Source organism: Neofelis nebulosa, chromosome 17, assembly GCF_028018385.1.
Source record: "Neofelis nebulosa isolate mNeoNeb1 chromosome 17, mNeoNeb1.pri, whole genome shotgun sequence".
In the NCBI taxonomy this organism is placed as follows: Eukaryota; Metazoa; Chordata; class Mammalia; order Carnivora; family Felidae; genus Neofelis; species Neofelis nebulosa.
In genome coordinates this window covers 8,981,511-9,001,504 of record NC_080798.1, presented here as the reverse complement: position 1 = coordinate 9,001,504, position 19,994 = coordinate 8,981,511, and the positions used below count along the sequence as shown (strand labels likewise).

Here is a 19,994-nt window from a genome sequence, read left to right as displayed (position 1 = left end):
GGGAGGTGCTGTGGGGGCGAGGCGGTGGCCCGTGTGACCTAGCTTCTCCCGCTCTCCCCGTCCCCCATCCCTGTCCTCCCCCAGAGTGAAGAGAAGAGCCGCCAGCTGGCCGAGTGGCTGGACGACGCCAAGCAGAAGCTTCAGCAGACGCTGCAAAAGGCAGAGACCTTGCCTGAGATAGAGGCCCAGCTGGCCCAGCGCGTGGCTGCGCTCAACAAAGTGAGGAGAGGCCAGGGGCAGGAGTGTGGGGTGTGGCGTCTGGGGATGAGACGGGGTCTTCCGTCTAGTAGGGTAGGAGACTTGCAGCTGGGATTCTGGGGGAAGGGGCAGCGTCCGGGGTCCAGGAAAGTGAGGGAGCTTGGAATGCAGGCAGGGCCTGGAGGTTTGGTGGGGGGGTGTTTTCTAGTCTGTACTGAAAGGATGGCTCTGAACGCAAAAGAGACAGAACAGATCCTGAGGAAAAGACGGGGCCTGAGTCCTAGCGCGGAGTCTGTAGCCCTTCGAAGGAGGAGCCTGGAGCGCGGGGGGCGGGGCCTGGCATCCAGCCTTGGGGGAGGCGGGACCTTGAGCCCAACTGAGTCCTCGCGGAGCAAAGTCAGATGCCTTGGGGTTCCGTCCACTAGGCCGAGGAACGTCATGGGAATTTCGAGGAGCGGCTTCGGCAGCTGGAGGCCCAGTTGGAGGAAAAGAACCAGGAGCTGCAACGGGTGAGCAGGCGGAAGACGGGAGAGGGTGGGGCTTTGAAGCGGCGGGGGGGGGGGGGGGGAGGACAGGGGGAGGAGCTGAGGTGAGGGGGCAGAGTGGGGGGGGGCGGGAGCTGAGAGCAGGGGCGGTGCTCTGGGCCGGGTGGGCTTGATCACCCCCTTCCGCCGACTTTTGGGCAGGCCCGGCAGCGGGAGAAGATGAACGATGACCACAACAAGCGGCTGTCAGAGACAGTGGACAAATTGCTGAGCGAGTCCAATGAACGGTTACAGCTGCACCTCAAGGAGCGCATGGGGGCGCTGGAGGAGAAGGTGTGCCCCGACCCGACCCAGGACTCCAGTAACCTGGAATCTTGGACCGCCTCTTGCCCGAATCCCGGGGCCCCAGACCTTTCCCCGTAATGTTACTTGAGATCCCAAACCTGGGCATTGCGAGTTCGAATCCAACAGACTTCTCTGGCCTGGCTGGCACCATTCTTTCACCTGGTCTAAACACCCCGAGGGCTGAATTCGGGGGCACCCAGAGCCTGAGTTCTTGGCTTTGCCCCAAGCCTCTGATCCTTGGGACCCTCAAACTTTGAATCTTCATGATGCAGGATGCCAAATTCTGGGGCTCCCAGGGATTCCCCTCCCCAGATGCACCTTTGGCCCCACAACCCCCATGCCCTCCAGCTCACTAGTCATGCCCACCTCATTCCCCTGGGGTTGCCTTCGGCCAGTCCCTGGACGCTTACAGCCCCCAGGACATGCCTGTCTCAGGCTCCACCCCTCACCGCACCCGTGTCCTCCACAGAATTCACTGAGTGAGGAGATCGCCAACATGAAGAAGCTTCAGGACGAACTGCTGCTCAACAAGGTAAGGAGGGGCCTGGAAGACCCCGGGGGTGGGGGGGATGCCTGGGACCAGGGACACGGAGCGGGCATTGCTGGGAGGGGAAGGCTGTTTCTCGGGGGTGGGGCAGATTCTGACGCGGTGCTTCCGACTTTCTCCCACCAGGAGCAGCTCTTGGCAGAGATGGAGCGGATGCAGATGGAGATCGACCAGCTGCGGGGCAGGCCACCGTCCTCCTACTCCAGGTGACACCAGTCCTTCTGCCCACAGGAGCCCCCTTGGCCAAGCGCAAGCTTCCTGACGGCCGGGTCTTCCCCACCCCCCGCTCCCTGTCCTCCCGAAGCTTCCGCTGACTCCTGTTATTTTTGACGCCTGACTTCGTGACTTCTGACCTTTCCTGACCTCTGACTTCAGATCCCTCTCCCCGTCCCCTGACCCCAGGCCGTTTCCCATGACTCCTGACCTCTCTTCCCTTTTCCTGACCCCTTGGTCTCTGACTGCCCTCTCCGTGCCCACAGGTCTCTCCCCGGTAGTGCCCTGGAACTTCGTTACTCCCAGGCACCCACATTACCTTCCGGTGCCCACCTGGACCCCTATGGGGCCGGCAGTGGCCGGGCAGGCAAGAGGGGCCGCTGGTCAGGGGTCAAGGATGAGTCCTCCAAGGTCAGCAGCCACTTCTGGGGCCTGGACTGAGCAGGGGGTGGCGTCCAATGGCTCTGGAAGGGGGCTGGGCTGAGAAACAGGGTCTCCTGGACCCATGCTGTCTTTTTTTTTCTCCCACAACTCCATCATCCCCACTTGCCCGAACATCTATTCACGTGGATATCCTGCTACCTGGTGAGAACTTTACAGGAATGATGAGGTGGGGAGAGGGGTGGGGTCTGGGGGGATGGGCAGGGTATAGAATCCTACAGTGGGGGTGTAGGTGAAGAAAGGAAAGGGGGTGGGTCGAGGAAAATGGTGGAATCAGGAGACGGGATAGAGTCATGGCTGGTCGAGGCAAGGGACTTGTCAAGAGACAAAGTCGGGTGGGATCACATGGTGTGGCCAGTCATTTTCAGGGGACATGGGCAGGGTCATGGAGGGTGGACAAGATCAGTACAGGTGAGGGAAGACCCAGCACCTACTTTGGCCACCACCCACCTGGCATCCTTCTGTCCCCACACAGAGACAGGAGTGGGAGCGGTCTGCCCCTGCGGGGTCCATGCCACCCCCGTTCCCTGGGGAGCTGGACGGCTCAGACGAAGAGGAGGCTGAGGGGATGTTTGGAGCTGAGCTACTCTCCCCCAGCGGACAGGCCGACGTGCAGACGCTGGCCATCATGCTTCAAGAGCAGCTGGAAGCCATTAACAAGGAGATCAAGTGAGCACTGGCCCAGTTTTTCTCTGCCCTGCCTGAGCTGACCCCATAGCCCCTCTGGCTCTGGAGACTGATCTGAAGGTCTGAGAGTATCTCCTGTCCTACTATCTTCAAGGAACTCCCCCAGCCCAACGCTCCCTCCAGTAACGAGGATACCCCAGGAAACACCCAGAAGTCTCCTATGTTATGTGCTTCGTATCTATCTATCTATCTATCTATCTATCTATCTATCTATTGTTTTATCTATCCATCTATCTATGTATCCATCTATCATCTTTCTATCTATTCCCCATCCAGTATTCACAATTGCCCAATACACCAAAGACTGCATCCTGAAATGCCAAAGTTCTTAAGCCACTACACCAAGAGTCCTCTGATACACCATGGAGGTCATGGCTCCACACAACTAATGCCCAGAGTCCCCCAGTATCCCAAGAATCTCAACACAACACAAGGTCTCCAATCCAAAACACCAAGAATCTCATCCTAATACTTCAAGAACCTCAACTCAAGATACCAAGAATTTTTACCTAATATAACAAGAATCCTCAATTTATTATAAATCCTCCACTGCCATAAAGTCTACCCTGACTTCCCAGAAATTGCCCTATTTGGCAATTTTCTAACAACAACTCTTCGTGGGTCTCAGCAGATATACCAACATGACCACCACTTTCCATCCAAAGTCATTCATTCTGAGTTGAAGCATCGATTCACATACCAAATGACTCCATGAACTTCTACATCCTAGGTGGACCTCAGAGTCTTTGATCTTATTCTGATCTTATTATGATCATGCTCTTTTTCTCTCCTCCTTGGAATTTGACCTCCCGCTCTGTAATCTTTACGATTTTACGGAACCATGAGCTTATCATCCTGGTAGCCTTGATGCAGACCCTAATCATCCTGTTGTCCCCCATTTCTCCATGATCTCTGGAACTATGATGATCCCTTGACTCCCATTGAACCCATGAGGCCATGATGAATACCCCAAGACCCTCTAACCTCATTATGCTCTCCCCAGAAATTCTTTGTGCGCCATCAAGCCTTCCTGGCCCTTTGGGATCCCCAGGCTCTGTCCCCCATTGCCTGCCTCTGTCCTCTCATGCACTCTCCCCCCATTCCCTCCTCAGGCTCATCCAAGAGGAGAAGGAGACAACAGAACAAAGGGCTGAGGAGCTGGAGAGCCGGGTGTCTGGCTCTGGCCTGGACTCACTGGGCCGCTACCGCAGTAGCTGCTCACTGCCCCCCTCCCTCACTACCTCTACCCTTGCCAGCCCCTCCCCTCCCAGCTCTGGCCACTCAACACCCCGTCTGGCACCTCCTAGCCCTGCCCGCGAGGGCACCGACAAAGCTGTGAGTGTTCTGAAATCCTTCATTTGGTGGGGTGGCCAGGGGAAGTCAGATACAGGGCTCCCCAACAAACAGCAACAATAGCCCCTCACACCAGTGATTTTCAAAAGTAACCTTAGCTCTTCCTAAAAGTTCCAACTTAAAGGGCACAAAGCCTGAGCTACTGAGTTTATGAACCTTAACTTGAACTTTAGTCAAATCTGGCCTGCTTTTACCTGTTTTATGCATTAAGTTTCTACAAGGTTTTTTTTGTGACTAAACATATATTTGAGAACTACCATTAGATCATCAGAATTGACCTTTGGGGAGGAATAAGGTATATTAGTCTTATTTTACTGCCTTAAACCCAGTTTCCCAGCTTCCAGAATGAGTAACTTATTAGCTTTCCTTGAGTCTGAGCAGATCCCACTTCTGACACCAGAAGCTAGGCTACGTGAACAATGGTCAAGCTCCAGTGGGACTCATTGCTGTTATATTTCTGCAACTCACCCCTACTTGATCTAGGCTACCTTCAGAAATGGTACCCAGAACCAAGGCCATTCCAGACACTCCCTAGTAGACATCCCAACTAATGAAGAGCCCCCAACAAGACCCCTCCAATTAATTTCAGGATGTCTGCTTTTCTGTCCCCAGAATCATGTCCCCAAGGAGGAAGCTGGTGCTCCACGAGGGGAGGGACCAGCCATCCCAGGAGACACCCCACCTCCCACTCCCCGCTCTGCCCGTCTTGAGAGAATGACGCAGGCCTTGGCACTGCAAGCAGGATCCCTGGAAGATGGGGGGCCTTCACGGGGAAGGTCAGCAGGGACAAAGGATGGGATGGGGAGGGGCTTGCTTGGAGGAGGTATCAGGGGGATGGACAAGGACTTGGGAGAAGAGGAGACATCCTAGATGGAGTCGACCCTTACTCTTTCCTGTTCACCCAGTGAAGGCACCCCAGATTCCCTGCACAAAGCCCCCAAGAAGAAGAGCATCAAGTCATCCATAGGCCGTCTCTTTGGCAAGAAGGAGAAGGGACGAATGGGACCACCAGGCCGGGACAGCTCTTCTCTGGGTGAGTACTCTGATGCCAACCCTGTTTTCCTTTCTCTCTCCCTTTCTCCCTTTTGCCCTTCCTTCCTTCCTTCCTTCCTTCCTTCCTTCCTTCCTTCCTTCCTTCTTTCCTTCCTTCCTCCCTCCCTCCCCTCTTTCCTACCTTCCTTTGTTCCTCCCTTCCATCTTCTTTTTCACAAATTCACTTGACATTCATGTGAGTCTAGGATGTGAAAGGGGTCGGACTCAGCAGAGGTAGCAAGAAGGAGGAAGGACAAGGAGAAGGCAATCTGAGCCCTGCCTGTGTGACTTGGTGGGGAGAAGGCTAAACAAATTTATTTCATTTACCTCTTTTTAAAAATGGTTATTTATTTCTTTTTGAGAGAAAGTGTGCGGGAGCAGGGAGAGGGGCAGAGAGAGGGAGGGAGAGAATCCCAAGCAGGCCCCACACCATCAGTGCAGAGTCTGATGTGGGGCTCGAACTCATGAACCGTCAAGATCATGACCCACGCTGAAATCAAGAGTTGGGCACTCAGTTGACTGGGTCACCCATGCGCCCCAGCCTATTCTTTAGTAGAGAAGGAGAGAGGATCGCTTAAAGGCAAGGCACATGGTGTGCTGAAGCCTGCTCGTACTGGCTTGTGAAAGCCAACTTGCAGGCATTTAGTGAGCTGCTTGACATTACCTTGGTAGCTTGAAATTTGTGGGATTCTTTCCGCCATGGAAACCGACAACCACTACAAATCGGGGAATACCCACTGCCTCCCTGGAGAGCTAGTTGTTAAACATTTACCACCTTACCAAGGCCAGCCCCGGGAAGACATCCCCATTTTGGGGATGTCCCCAATTCACCGCCTGGGAGGTGCAATCGGTTCCTGCTTGGCTCTGTCATTCCCTCTCTGTGGCCTCATTTACGACTCCCTCGGGACCTCTGCTTCCCTGGCATCCTTCTCAGCATCCCCCAACATCAAAGAATCTTCTTCCCACTTGAGACTCTCCAAACTCTGGCCCCTCCCTGCCTCCAGCAGGAACACCCTCAGACGAGACACTGGCCACGGATCCTCTGGGGCTAGCCAAGCTGACAGGCCCAGGAGACAAGGACCGAAGGAACAAGAGGAAGTGAGTGCATGCGTGGGGGGGGGGGGAAGGGGGGAGGGGAGGGCTGGTGGTCATATGTGAGAAGAAAATGCTGGAAGGGGATTTGCTTGCCTGAGAACTTGGGAACCCCCAAGTTTTTATCATTTTTTTTCCTCTTCTTTCTTGATTGGACTGGGGGAGACCACTTACAGAGATTCACTTTTTTTTTTTTTCTTAAAACCTCCTTCCAAATTTTCTACTTTCATAAAAAGTGCTTTGGATGCTCACTTTGGCAACACATATACTAACACTGGAACGATGCAGAGAAGATAGTTTGGCCCTTGTGCAAGGATGACAAGCAAATTCACGAAGCGTTCCATTAAATAACAAAAAAGTGCTGGGGGGGGGGGAGATTTGTGGTAAAGGGGCCCATCCTGGAGGGCTGGGGGTCTCTACTCCTGAGAGCTCCTGCCCTAAGCCTCTGTCCCCCAGGCACGAACTTCTGGAAGAGGCCTGCCGCCAGGGCCTGCCCTTCGCTGCTTGGGATGGGCCCACCGTGGTCTCCTGGCTGGAGGTACTGGGGCCCAGAAATGCCCTGATCTTGATCCCCAACTCCTGTGACTGTGACAGCCCTGCCATTGAGTGCTGCCCAGCGCCACCCCGCATCCTCTTCGTAGCCCGAAGGGGGGGGGGGGGGGAGGGACGGAGGCCAGAGGGGGATGAGGCTCCGGGAGAGGTCAGCCTCACTGTTGATCTAAACAGCTTCCTCCTTCTTCTCCCCCCATCCCCTGCCCCTTTGGCCATGCCCACCTCGGCCCTACGCTCCTGTGGTCTCTCTCTTTCTCTCTCTGTGTCTCCCCATGTCTCTGACTGCATGGGATTCTCTGTGTCTTCTCTTTTGTCTCACTCTCCATCTGTGTTTTTGTCATTCCCCACATTTCTTCCCATGTCTCCCTCCCAATGTTATTGGCTTCTTTCTCTCCCCATCTCTCTCTCATCTCTGTATGTCTCTCCTCATCTCTGTCTCTCCCCGTCCCTCTTTCCCCTGTGACTCTGGGGGTTACCCTCTGACTCTCCCCCTTTTCCCCCCTGCTGTGTCTCCCCCTGACGCCCTCTTGCCTGTTTGTCTTGCCCCGTCTCTGTTGCTTCTCACCGCTAACTTTCCCACCTCTCTGTCTGCCCCCTCTCCTTTTCTTTCTGTTTCTCTCCTGTCTCTCCCGTTTCTCCTCCCATATTGTCTCCGTCTCCATGCGCTGTCTCTTCATTCCCTCCCCGCCCCACCCCTCCTCCGGCCCAGCTGTGGGTAGGCATGCCTGCATGGTATGTGGCCGCCTGCCGGGCCAACGTCAAGAGCGGTGCCATCATGGCCAACCTGTCGGACACGGAGATCCAGCGGGAGATTGGCATCAGCAACCCCCTGCACCGGCTCAAGCTGCGCCTCGCCATCCAGGAAATGGTCTCCCTCACCTCGCCCTCAGCGCCCGCCTCCTCCCGCACGGTGAGTGTCCGGAGGCCAATCCCAGCCCTTGCCGCCTCAGGGCCCCGCCTCTTGTCCTCAGACTAGCCAATACTGGGCTCGCTAACTCCAGCCTGGTCTCTCAGACTCTCTCCCCTTGATCTCTCACCTGGATTATCCCTGGGGTCAAGGGGTGGGGTGGGGGAGGTGTTCCTCCTCAGGTCTCCCTGCCTTCCCTGTACCCCCACACCTCAGTCTGTCTTATACAGAGGGGACCCCATCCTGGAGAAAAAACCGAATTCATGTGGTTCCTTTTAAACCCCTTGATGAACACCCCCCCCCCCCAGCTTAGCACATGCTGCTCCTTTTCCTCGAGCACCACCCCCCGCGCCCCCCACCCCCACCCGGTCCTGTTTCTCCTTCTTATCCTTGAGGCCTCACCTCAAATGTCACCACTTCCAAGAGGCCTCCCTAACTCAGCAACCGAACTGGTCACCCGCCCCATCACCCCAACACATTAACACCTAATTTTCCTCCCTAGTGTTTATTGTCTTCTAATATTTATCCTTTGATCCGTGAAGAAACGAATTCAGCAATTGTTAACTCCTTGCCCTGCTTGCTGTGTGTGTGTGTGTGTGTGTGTGTGTGTGCGCGCGCGCGCGCGCGTTTATCTGAAGCCCTTGAATGTAATTTGCGGATGTCACTACTGGTTAGCTTGAAAAATGACTTCTGCAGGGCACCTGCTAACAATAAGAACATTCGCCTACGTAGCCACCGTGCCCTCATATCCAGGGACGTTACCATTATCATCAAAGTCATCTATTCAATCTATTTTCAAATTTCCCCTCGTGCATCCCAGACCCTACCAACTGTGCACTCACGAGGAGCTACATAAATGTTTTTGAATCAGTGTATGAATTCCTAACCCGTGGGGTTGCTGGGTGCAGGTGGCCAATAAATGTGACTACGCATCCCCATATCCCCCCCCCCCGCTCCAAACTTTGTCCCATTGCTGTATCTGCCACCTCGTGAATCCATCTGTGTGAGGTCAGAGAGGTGACGTTGTGCCCAGGACCACACAGCAAAATACCAGCAATTTACCTAAATTTGTCGGACCCCGGAGCCTTTCTTCTTCCTCTTCTCCTTCTTCTGTTTCTTCTTCTTCTTCTTCTTCTTCTTCTTCTTCTTCTTCTTCTTCTTCTTCTTCTTCTTCTTCTTCTTCTTCTTCTTCTTCTTCTTCTTCTTCTTCATGTTTATTTATTGTTTTTGAGAGAGACAGAGAGACAGCACAAGCGGGTAAGAGGCAGAGAGAGAGGCGGGTGGACAGAGATCCGAAGCAGGCTCTGTGCTGGCAGCAGACAGCCCGATGCGGGGCTCGAACTCAAAACCCGCGAGATCATGACCTGCACCAAAGTCAGGCGCTTAAGGGACTGAGCCACCCAGGCGCCCCCAAAGCCCGTGTTCTTTTGCCTGGTACACAGTAGGTGCTCAATAAATGATCATTTGTTTTCTCCTTCGCTGCCTGACCCAGAGCAGTGACTGTCCTTTCTGAGGCAGCAAGCAGAATGTATATAAATGGATCTGGCCTGGGCCTCTAGGAATACTACCCCGTTCCCCTCCCCTATCCACAAGCCCTCTCTCAACCTCCGTAACACCCCTTGTCCCTCAGTCCACAGGAAACGTGTGGATGACACACGAGGAGATGGAGTCCCTTACGGCAACGACCAAGCCTGTGAGTGCCCCCTGCCGGCGACCTTGGGGGTGGCACTAACTGTCCCTGGGGAGGGGGGGGGGGGGCGAATCTCTGTCCCTTCGTCTGTCTGTTCGTCCCTCCCTCCTTCCCTCCGCCGTCCGCCTGCCCCTTAACCCACCCCTTCTCTCCCCTCTTCCCACTAACGGGTCAGGAGACCAAGGAGATCAGCTGGGAGCAGGTAGGGGGCGTGGGGCGGGACGTGGACGCATGAACAGGCTGTGCACGCTGCATGCACACCCCTCTTTCCCCAAGCCCCACCCCCACCCTCGCCGCAGCGTTCTATCACCACCGCCGGGCGGGGGGGGGGGGGGGCGCTGCACTGAGCTGGGCTTTGGACCTTCTCCTTGTGGCTTGTTGGGGGTCGGTGTAAGAGTCTGGACTTTTCCATTGTTAGCGTGGGGCATGGGCCATTCCATTATCGTGAGTTGTGGGGGGTTCAGGGGCTGTTCCACTGCTGTAACTAGAGGGAGACATCGAGCAGTCCGTGTTCTCTATGGCTGAGAGGGAGTGGGACCGGTCCGTGTACTGGGGCAAAAGGGAAAGCATTTTGGGGAGGCGGCAGGTCAGGCCTCAAGTTGGGGAGGGGGAGGAGGAGCTACACTTGGTTCTCAAGAAAGGGGAGGCTTGAACTCCCCTGACCTAGGTTAGACTGGGGTCTTTGCTTCCAGTCAGGGGGAGGTATTGATTGTTTCCTTATGCTACAGGGAGTGCAGGACTTTGGGCTGATTCAGAATATTGTCCTGGGCCAGATATAGCATTAATATTTTTGGACAGTGCCAGGGTGATGGATAGATCCATTATCGTTTGTTGTGGGAAGAATCCGTGGTCCTGACTTGGGGGGAGTAGTGATGTTGGACTAATCCATTGTTCTAAGCTGGGACAGTGCTAGCCTAGTGCTTCGCACACTGTGCTGTTCAGGTGCCTGAGGATCTTGTGAGAATGCAGATTCTGATTCAGTAGCCTTGGGGTGGGGTCTGAGGTTCTCCAGTTCCAGAAAGTGCACGGGTGATGGTGATGCTGCGGGTCCACGGCCCCTGCTTTTGAGTAGGCAAGGGTCTATTCTGTCATTCCGAAGGAGTAAGAGACAACTGGATTGGTCCATTGTCCTGAGCAGAGAATGACCATTGTCCTCATGTGGGGTGGAAAAAGAACAACCTTGGGTCGGGGGCTGGGGTGCACCCTTTCATACACACATGGGAAGGGGTCAGAGGGCCTGACCCCTCCCCCACCTGCCCATGGCCCCAGATCCTGGCATATGGTGACATGAACCACGAGTGGGTGGGCAACGACTGGCTGCCCAGCCTGGGCCTGCCCCAATACCGAAGCTACTTCATGGAGTCGCTGGTGGATGCCCGCATGTTGGATCATCTTAACAAGAAGGAGCTCCGGGGTCAACTCAAGATGGTGGACAGCTTCCACAGGTGGGGGCTGCCCGGCCAATGGGGACAGCCCAGGGGGGAGCCTCACTCCCAGAGTCTTTGGCCAATGGGACTGGTGAAGGGACATTCCTTAGACTATCCTTGGCCCTTTAGCCTGGGTTCTCAGGAAATCCTGACTTCCGTGCCCTTTCCACAAATAAGATAGTTCACTAGGAAGAGTCCACGCCCTCGAAAAGCTTAGCTAGTTGACCACATACCCTGCCCAGGGGAACCAATAGGCCCTGCCTGTTGGAAACACCCCAACTCCTGGGAAGGTCAGCAATCCATAAAACTGACCCTGTGGAACAACTCCCCAGCCTTTCCCAGAAGACCGCAGCCAATGGGGAGGGAAGAAACAGCAGCCATTGGGGTTGTCCAGGCTCATCTGTGACCCCACTTTCCCTATTGCTCAGGGTGAGTCTGCATTATGGGATCATGTGCCTGAAACGGCTCAATTACGACCGGAAGGACTTGGAGCGGAGGCGGGAAGAGAGTCAGACCCAGATCCGAGGTGAGTAGGAGTGGAAAGGTCTCCCTGGCAGCCAGGTGGAGGATTTGGGGACGGGTAAGGGAGGAGGTATGATTAGGGGAGGCGGGGGACTGGGAAGGCAGGAGCAGGGGCCTTTGGTGAGGGGGTGGAGCCAGCATGGGGGCGCGGCCAGGATGAGGAAATGGGGGTAATTGGACCAGCTAGCAGCTGACAGTCCCTTCTGTCCCAGACGTGATGGTGTGGTCCAATGAGCGGGTCATGGGTTGGGTGTCCGGACTGGGACTGAAGGAATTCGCCACGAACCTCACGGAGAGCGGGGTGCACGGGGCGCTTCTCGCCCTGGACGAGACCTTCGACTACTCCGACCTGGCCTTGCTCCTGCAGATCCCCACGCAGAATGCGCAGGTGAGCTACCGCTCGGGCCACACTGGGCCACACTGGGCATCCCCACCTCGCAGACTGCACGCTGCAACCCTTCCTTCACCTCTCGTCCCCAGGCCCGGCAGCTCCTGGAGAAGGAATTCAGCAACCTCATCTCCTTGGGCACAGACAGGCGGCTGGACGAGGTGGGCGCGGCGGCCGCTGAGGGGTCTCAGCTCCTAGCGGCACCTCTAGGGTCTGAGCCGAAGGGGTGGGGCTTGACTTTGCGGCGGGACGCGGTTGGAGGCGGGACTAGGGCAGGGGCGGGGTTTAAGGAGAGATGAAATCCGAGAGGTCTGGCGTCAAAGGAAGCGGCTGACTCAGACCCCGGCTCCCGTCCCTCACCCTCTGTCTGGCCCCTATACCTAGGACAGCGCCAAGTCCTTCAGCCGCTCCCCATCCTGGCGGAAGATGTTCCGAGAGAAGGACCTCCGAGGCGTAACCCCCGATTCAGCTGAGATGTTGCCCCCCAACTTTCGTTCGGCCGCAGCAGGGGCCTTGGGATCTCCGGGGCTCCCTCTCCGCAAGCTGCAGCCGGAAGGTGGGCGGCTCCCAAATGCGGCAGCCCCTCCTCCCTTCCCCTTTCTGTCTCGGGGTGGGAAGAGGACCAACTCTACATTCCAGAAGCCTCCCTCCGGGTTCCGAAATGGCCTAGTCCCTTCTCCCCCATCCAAGAAAAATGGATTGCTCAGTATGCCACACCTCGGGGTGTGGAATGGATTACTCCCTCACCCCCTTTCCAGAGTGGGAAATGAATTCGCCCGCTGTCACCCGGGGGACCCTAGATGAATCCAAGGCTGCGGGGGGGGGGGGGGGGGGGCGCTGGGGGAGAGGGAGGGAAACCGGCGTGGAGCCAGGCGTTCGTTGTTATTTCGGGAGGGGAAAATCCAAGAGAGGACGCTTGAGTTTGAGGATCAGAGAAACCCTGTTCTGTGCGTGCGTGCGTGCGTCTGTGTTCGTGTGTGTGGTTGACACGCGCACCAGACTGAACACACCCCCTGCTCTCCTTCCAGGCCAGACTTCTGGGAGTTCCCGGGCAGACGGCGTTTCGGTCCGGACCTATTCCTGCTAGTGTAGGCCTCCAGGTGAGGACTGTACAGGGCGATCTTGGGGGTCCGGGGCGGCACAATGGATCTTCACTGCTCCACGTACTGCCCCGGCGTCAATGCAGGTGACCTCCCTCGGACGGAAGAATCTTCCAGAGGCTGGGCTGTTCCCCCTCCTGCCCAGAGTATGGTCTCGCCGGGGAGAGCGGGCGGGGGAGCTCGCGCCGCGGACCGGACCATCTGTACAGACAAGCGGGGAGTGCGCGTCCCCGCCTCTCAAAAGGACTGGGCCTGGACCAAACCACACGAACTGGACTGAGAGGGGGAAAGAAGAGGGCGGGAAGAAATCCCGCCCCAAACTTCCGCCTCCCTTTTCTCTACTTTGTAATTTATTGATCAGTTTCCGATGGGAGATGGGGGCCCTTTCCCCGCGGGAAGGGAGCGGGGCTTCCCTCCCGGGCCGCATGCTAGGAGAGGCTGCCCGCTCCCCTTTTTCCTCCCCCGTCGCGGGGCCCAAGTCTTCCTTCTTCGTCCGAAAGGAGGGGAGGGGGGACTCGCTGCTACAAGCCTCGCCCCACGTGCCACTCATCCCCGCCCCGCCGGGTCAGGTCGCCGGTGCCTGGGGTCAGCTGCGGGCGGAGTCCCCTCTTCCTCCCCAGTGTCTCGTGTCCCCGGGGCCTCTCCGCCCCCCGTGCTGTGGCCGTGTCCGTGCCCCGGGGGTAGGGGGTGCAGAACTGCGCTCCCGGTTCCCCTCCGGCTCCGGGGTTTGCATGGGAGAATCCTCTTTCCACGATGCCACTGGGCGACGTGGCGTGGGGGGAGGGAGGAAGGTGGGGGAGCCCTCGCCCGAGACTCTTGGTCGGCCTCCCTGCCCCAGGCGTCACTCAGTGATCACGGGTAAAGAGAACTGTTTCAAAAAGCTCCCGTGTTGACTGATTTATTTGCCAGGACCTTAGGGAACCAACCTCCTCAAGAACCCAGGAGGCCACAGGGAGTGGCCTCAGACTCCTCAGTCCCCAGTGCCCACCCCCGCGCTCCCTGGTGCCCTGAGAATCCAGACCCCACGCCTGACAATGAGGCTTCGGGGAACATGTTTATTCATATTCAATTCAATAAATATGGCTCGTGGGCAGGGGTTGGAGGGCGAGGGAGGTGCGTCTGCGCCGCAGCCGCGCCGCCGGGTCAGGGTTCCGGAGTTTCCAGCATGTCCGCCAGGGCTCTGGCGAGGGGGGTGCAGGGGTTAGACAGCCGGAAGTGTTCAAAGCTCACCCCAGGCACTTAGCTAGAGATCGCTAATCTGCCCATTTTACCGACAGGGAAATGGAGTCCCAGGGTAGTCCACAACTCAGGGGTCTGTGCCTTTCTAAACAGGGCCCTTAAATTGCCCCCCCTTCCCTCCCCCCCCCACACTTACTGGTACAGGGAGGAGGAGAAATAGTCGACGTAGCTTCCTGCGGGAGAAAAGAGAAGAGGCTTGAGGGGTACCCCACGGGTGAAATTAGGGGGCCACTTATTCACCGAATCCGGAATCACGCCTAGCTCCGCCCCCTTTTCCCTAATTCCTTCCCTCAATTGAATTCCTTCTATTGGGACTCCTTTCAAGGTCCTGCTCCTTCCTGCTTGCTCTGGGCGTTCCCACTCTCCAGGAGCCCGGGTCCTTCCAATTCTACCTGCTTTGGCCCCGCCCATTCGTTTCTAGGCCCACCCTTGAAGCCTCTACCCCTTCGCTACTGGGCCTCAGCATCAGGTCCCAAACCCTCCCTCAGCCCAGGTCCCGCCCCTCCGCGCGCGCCCCGCTCCACCCGCAGACTTCCAGCCTTGGCCACGCCTCCGCGCCTGGCCCCGCCCCAAACCTCCCGGGCCCGCCTGCGGGGTTTGGCTCCGCCTCCACGGAGTTTGCCACGCCGGGCTTCGCCCGCGCTCACCTGGAGTGCAGACCGTTTCGCAAACCAGCGGGCAGAGGTAGCAGAACTGGCAGTGCTGGGGGCGGGGATGGGGAGAGAGAAGTTTAAGACGAGATCAGGGGCGGAGCCAGGTTGGGGGCGGGTGCCGTACAGGGGCCTGAGGCAGAGGTTAAGGTCAGAGGCGGAATGGAGTGTGGAGTTGAGGCGGCAGCAGGGGTAGGGGGTTGGGTCAGTTTGAGGACAGAGGCTAGGATTTGGGACTGTGGGTGCCCAGGGGGTTCCCGGGCATCCTGGGACTTGGTGGAACCTGGGTCCGGGGAAGGTGTCACCTGGCACTGGTCGCAGTGCTCTCCCATGTTCTCCTCGTCACAGTGACAGTTCTCACATTCAGTACATCTCTGGGGACGGGAGGATTCTGGTTCAGAAGGAAACCCTAACCCCGTTTGGGAGCCACCCGCCAGTCCTCCACCCTGCCCCCTGGACAGGTCCCCAACTCCTGACGGTTCATTACTTCTGCCCCCCGCCCCCCTCCCCCGCTCAGCATCTTCCTCCAACCCACTTTCCTTCCCCCTTGCTTCCCCTGTTGCAGGGCGACACCACATCCCTCTGTCACTGTGGGCTAGACGTGCGGGTGTTTTCTTCGTCCCTACTCCCTATTCTCCTTACAGCCTGCCAGTCCCCAGCCCCATTCCACCTGCCCCTTCCACCCTACAGACCCTCCCCTCTGTCCCCATATCTGCAGGTACAGCTCAGACCTCACTCTCTTTTTCCTAGACCAATGCCCCAGCCTCCTCCCCAGCTCCTGGCCTCCAGTCTGTCCCCTACATGGCCCCAGAAGTGTCTTGGTCTGGCACTGCCCCTGCCCCTGCCCCTCCTTTGCTCAGAGCAGTCCCAAGGCACCACCTTAGAGCCCAGGGACGAATTCCAGGGACAGCCTGGATTGGACCTGGGCTGGGGACTCACATTGCAGAAAGAGCAGTAGCCACACAGGGACCCCGGCTGGTAGTTCCCGTACTCCTGGTCGCCCTGCAGGCCTGTGGGGACAGGAGAGCCGCGGTGAAGCCAGCTGACTCTGTTCCTCCCTGCCCCCACCTGGCCAGATCACTTACCAGTGTCCTCACCGCTTTCCTCCTCACTGGAGCCACCTCCAGCCACCTCCCTCCTGGCCAGTGGGTTAGGGATGATGGTGAAGGGGAGCTCATCTTCCTCCAGTCCCTCCTCCTCCTCTTCCTCCTCTTGGTGGTCTTGGCTCAGAAGGGCCTGAACCTCAGCCTTCCCTTCCCTCCTCTCCTCCTCCTCCTCCTCCTCCTCCTCCTCCTCCTCCTCCTGACTCAGGCTGAGGCCGTGACCTTCCTCCTCATCTTCTTCATCCTTCTGGTCCAGGCTGCCATGGCGGGTGTGCTCCTCTCCCTGTTCTGAACTTTCATCATCTTCTTCATGGGAGCTGTGGCCTTCTTCCTTCTCCTCTTCCTCCTTAGAATCTCTCTCCCTCAAATGGCTTCTATCCTTGATCCCCATGTCTTCTGGGGGCTGGGGGCTAATCTCATCTTTGATGGGTCCTCTATGGCCAATTCCTTCATCTTGGTGGCCTTGTTGCCTGTGGCTGGGAGCCTGGTGGCCAAGCTTGTCAGAGACGTCCGCATCTTCCTCCTTGGGGACCTCATGGTGGTGATGGTCTGGGACCGCTGATTTATATTCATCTGGAAAATCCTCTTCCTCAGTGCTCTTGTGGCCTTGGGGTTGGGAGCTTGCAACGTGGTGGCTGAACTTGACTGTGATCTCCTCTTCCTCCTCCTCCTCCTCCTCCTCCTCCTCTCCAAGGCTGTGAGTATGTCTGGGACTCTGGTGCCAGTGTTCAGTGGACACATCCTCTTCCTCATCTTCTTTGTCTCCATGGCCTCGGTGCCTGTGGGCCTGGTGTCCATACTCAGTGGACATATCCTCTTCCTCATCTTCTTCTCTGTGGCCTCGGTGTCTGTGGCTGGGGATATGATGATGGTGTTCATCTGAGATGTCTTCATCCTCTTCCTTCCCGTGGCTGTGATGCCTGTGGGTGTGGTGTCCGTACTCAGTGGAGATGACATCGTCATCATCATCATCAACATCGTCGTCATCTTCTTCTCCGTGGCCTCGGTGTCCGTGGCCTCGGACATGATGGGGATGTTCTTCTGAGATGTCTTCATCCTCTTCCTTCCCGTGGCTGTGATGCCTGTGGGTGTGGTGTTCATACTCAGTGGAGATGACATCGTCATCATCACCATCATCATCATCATCATCATCGTCATCTTCTTCTCCGTGGCCTCGGTGTCTGTGGCTGGAGACATGATGGGGATGTTCTTCTGAGATATCTTCATCCTCTTCCTTCCCATGGTTGTGATGCTTGTGGGTGTGGTGTCTGTACTCAGTGGAGACGACATCATCATCATCATCGTCATCGTCATTTTCTTCTCCGTGGCCTCGGTGTCCGTGGCTGGAGACATGATGGGGATGTTCTTCTGAGACGTCTTCATCCTCTTCTTTCCCGTGGCTTTGGTGCCTGTGGGTGCGGTGTCCGTACTCAGTGGAGACGACATCATCATCATCATCAACATCGTCGTCATCTTCTTCTCCGTGGCCTCGGTGTCCGTGGCTGGAGACACGATGGGGATGTTCTTCTGAGACGTCTTCATCCTCTTCCTTCCCATGGCTGTGATGCCTGTGGGTGTGGTGTCCGTACTCAGTGGAGACGACATCATCATCATCATCATCATCATCATCATCATCGTCATCTTCTCCGTGGCCTCGGTGTCCATGGCTGGGGACACGATGGAGATGTTCTTCTGAGACGTCTTCATCCTCTTCTTTCCCGTGGCTTTGGTGCCTGTGGGCCTGGTGTCCGTACTCCGTGGAGACAACCCCTTCCTCCTCGTCTTCATCCTCCTCCTCTCCGTGGCCTCCATGTACATGCCTGATGACATGATGGTGATGCTTGCTGGACACAACCTCACCCTCGTCCTCATGGCTGTGGCTTCTGTGGCTGGGGAAGTGGTGCCCATGCTTGGCTGAATCGTCCACATCTTCATTCTCATGACCTCTGTGCCCACGGGCTTGCCGAGCATGCTTTGTGAAGACTCCCTCATCAGGGACATCCTCCTCTCTGACCTCGTGGTCTCGGTACCTGTGGTCTCGGAGTCCATGACTGTATCCCCCGGAGACATCTTCGTCCTCTTCTCCGTGGCCTCTGTGGCTCCGGAATTGAGACTCTCTCTCTGTAGAAACATCCTCCTTCTCATCTCCATGGCCTCTGTGGCTGTGGATGGGGTGGCCAAACTCACCTGACACGTCCTCCGAGGGCCCCACGACTCCTGCATTGTTGTTCCAGTTGCTGGGGCCTGGCCCAGCCCCTCTCAGCTGCTGGGTCATGGCAGGGGGGAGGAGCAGGCTGGCCAGGGCGGCCCAGAGGAGAGAAGTGTGCACCCGTGGCCCACGTTGGCCCATGGGGACAGACAGGCAGCAGAGCTTTGCCCAGGGCTGGCTCCAGCTGCTGCTGTGGCTTTGTGGATGAGTTCTGGGGTCCTTGTCCCTTTTGGGGTCCTTCTCGTTCTTTCTGTCTGTGTCTTTCCTTCGCTGTGTCTCTCTCCGCTGTGTCTCTCTCCGTCTCTGCCTTCCCCCGGCCCTTACTGCTGGACACCCCTCTGAGGCAGTCTCAGGAGCCCCCTAACCCCCCTCTCGGGCCCTCCCTCCCTAGTTCCAGCCAATAGGGTCTCTCTCCTCCCCTCTCTGTGGCTAAATTTACTTTCGGCCCTGAGTTATTCTGGGTCAGTACCCGCCTGCCCCTCCCCTCCTGTTCTTCCTCCCAGCTGGGGAAGGGGTGGGTGAAGGGGTCTCGCCTTGGCCAGGAATGGGGGCCAAGGACTTGACTTTGGACTGCCAACAAGTTCACGTTTGGCAGCTGCAAAGGTAATGGATAGAATTTTAGTGGGCCCAGTTGCGGGAGCCTGAGGCATGGGGGAGGAGGGCAGAAGGGACGCATCTGAGAGGAGAGACCCCTCCCGTGGAAGACCGGGGGTTAGACTGGGGGGAGCTTCTGGCCAGAATAGGATCCTTTGTGGAGAGAATGGATGACAACATGGAGGCCCTGGACACGGGTGGAGACAATTGGCCCCAACACACGCACCTGTGACCTCCTGTCCCTGGAACTGAGAGCCAAGGGCAGGAGGCCAGGCCAGGCCAGGGCTATAAATACAGCAAGGGGGTGGGGGTTCAGGTTACCCAGCGAGGCCGCAGCTGTCCTTGTCAGAGCCGGCAGGGGACACGTGGCCCTGCTTATCTATGTGTCATTATCTCCTGTTCCTCACCATGCCACTACTGCCCTGGCTTTTGGGGTCCCCATCCCTCCTTATGGGTCTCCCGCTCTCATTCCTGTCATTCAGTTTCTGAGGGTCCCCGCTCCTCCACCCCAAGATTCTGTCTTCCTGTCACTCTGAACCTCTGCTCTCCACCCAACTCTTGGTCTCTTTCTCTGTCTCTCCCTGAGTCAGTGTACCCGCCCCCTCCATCTCTGTTCACCTCCTTTCTGATTCTCTTCCTCCCACCTAAATGTCAGTGCCCTCCACCCATGGATTAATTTACCCCTTCTCTATCTCTGGCATTCCCTCTTGGGTCCCTGTCCCCCTCTCTCTGGTTCCCTCTTCCCCTGGCTCTGAGTCTCTGTCCCTCCTTCTCTGGATCCTTGTCCCCTCTCTCTAGTCTCTGGTCCCCTGTCTCGGTTCTCTGGCCCCTCCCCCCTACTCTGGGTTTCTGTTCTCCCCTTCTCTGAATTTCTGTCCCCCTCTCTCCGAGCCTCTGTCCCCCTGTGCGTCTCCTTCTGGCCGGCCCGTCAGGCCCTTTGCCCCGCCTCTCGCTCTACACGTCCACAAGACTTCCCGCCCCCCAGATCCTGCACCGCCCCCCAGATCCTGCAACGCCCCGGGCTGAGCTGGGAAGTGGCGTATCCGGTTGGTCCTGGGCGGGTCTGGAGTCAGGGTTGGCCCGGACAGAATGTAGGCAGCCGGATAGGTTGCGGTGGCTGCGGCAGCATGGTGGGTCCGGAGAAGGAGCAGGTACAGCGGCCGGACTCCCAGGTCTGAATGAACAGGGAGCCGGAGGCTTAGCCTCCTGGTTCCCGGAGA

At 57.3% G+C, this 19,994-nt stretch overlaps 3 protein-coding genes and 1 non-coding gene across 11 annotated transcripts in view; 3 read left to right on the top strand and 1 right to left on the bottom strand.

The window, feature by feature from the left end:
- PPFIA3 (PTPRF interacting protein alpha 3) overlaps positions 1-19,994 on the top strand; it is a 34,435-nt gene that overhangs the window by 8,437 nt on the left and 6,004 nt on the right. For 3 of the 7 annotated variants that reach the window (XR_009256218.1, XR_009256217.1, XM_058709263.1), the window contains exons 9-29: positions 85-219; positions 624-707; positions 885-1,016; positions 1,498-1,560; positions 1,702-1,781; positions 2,055-2,199; positions 2,711-2,898; positions 4,029-4,251; positions 4,882-5,045; positions 5,175-5,302; positions 6,306-6,399; positions 6,850-6,931; positions 7,655-7,855; positions 9,483-9,545; positions 9,718-9,744; positions 10,812-10,987; positions 11,398-11,495; positions 11,704-11,879; positions 11,972-12,040; positions 12,264-12,435; positions 12,908-12,979. Coding sequence is in view for 5 of the 7 variants with exons in the window: in XM_058709263.1 (XP_058565246.1) it covers positions 85-219; positions 624-707; positions 885-1,016; positions 1,498-1,560; positions 1,702-1,781; positions 2,055-2,199; positions 2,711-2,898; positions 4,029-4,251; positions 4,882-5,045; positions 5,175-5,302; positions 6,306-6,399; positions 6,850-6,931; positions 7,655-7,855; positions 9,483-9,545; positions 9,718-9,744; positions 10,812-10,987; positions 11,398-11,495; positions 11,704-11,879; positions 11,972-12,040; positions 12,264-12,435; positions 12,908-12,966 (2,559 nt within the window). In the remaining 2 variants the exon portion in view is untranslated. Of the gene's footprint in view, positions 1-84; positions 220-623; positions 708-884; positions 1,017-1,497; positions 1,561-1,701; positions 1,782-2,054; positions 2,200-2,710; positions 2,899-4,028; positions 4,252-4,881; positions 5,046-5,174; positions 5,303-6,305; positions 6,400-6,849; positions 6,932-7,654; positions 7,856-9,482; positions 9,546-9,717; positions 9,745-10,811; positions 10,988-11,397; positions 11,496-11,703; positions 11,880-11,971; positions 12,041-12,263; positions 12,436-12,907; positions 12,980-13,065; positions 13,860-19,994 lie in introns of those variants that run through there. The other 4 variants (XM_058709264.1, XM_058709261.1, XM_058709266.1 and 1 more) reach the window with 4 other exon arrangements.
- LOC131500562 (U6 spliceosomal RNA) lies at positions 6,638-6,743 on the top strand. The gene has a single exon (XR_009256366.1). It is a non-coding gene; the product is annotated as a U6 spliceosomal RNA (small nuclear RNA).
- Positions 14,015-18,483, bottom strand: HRC (histidine rich calcium binding protein). Its single transcript, XM_058709267.1, has 6 exons — positions 15,954-18,483; positions 15,808-15,878; positions 15,174-15,242; positions 14,866-14,920; positions 14,355-14,391; positions 14,015-14,159 (listed from the first exon to the last, which is right to left on the bottom strand). Exons 1-6 carry the CDS (start codon positions 18,319-18,321, stop codon positions 14,123-14,125), a joined length of 2,637 nt encoding a protein of 878 aa, XP_058565250.1. The 5' UTR covers positions 18,322-18,483; the 3' UTR covers positions 14,015-14,122.
- TRPM4 (transient receptor potential cation channel subfamily M member 4) overlaps positions 18,648-19,994 on the top strand; it is a 41,366-nt gene continuing 40,019 nt past the window's right edge. Inside the window, exon 1 of one of the 2 annotated variants that reach the window (XM_058709260.1) lies at positions 18,648-18,783. In XM_058709260.1, coding sequence (XP_058565243.1) covers positions 18,725-18,783 — 59 coding nt within the window. In that variant the 5' untranslated portion in view covers positions 18,648-18,724. Of the gene's footprint in view, positions 18,784-19,028; positions 19,926-19,994 lie in introns of those variants that run through there. The other variant, XM_058709259.1, reaches the window with a different exon arrangement.

What these genes read in the sequence shown, in the direction of transcription:
- HRC (XM_058709267.1), bottom strand. Translation starts at nt 18,321, where the DNA reads ATGGGCCAACGTGGGCCACGGGTGCACACTTCTCTCCTCTGGGCCGCC. An exon ending in GCTACTGCTCTTTCTGCAAT is followed by an intron (nt 15,243 to 15,807) that starts GTGAGTCCCCAG and finishes TCCCGTCCCCAG; the next exon opens with AGATGTACTGAATGTGAGAA. An exon ending in CGAAACGGTCTGCACTCCAG is followed by an intron (nt 14,392 to 14,865) that starts GTGAGCGCGGGC and finishes TTTCTCCCGCAG; the next exon opens with GAAGCTACGTCGACTATTTC.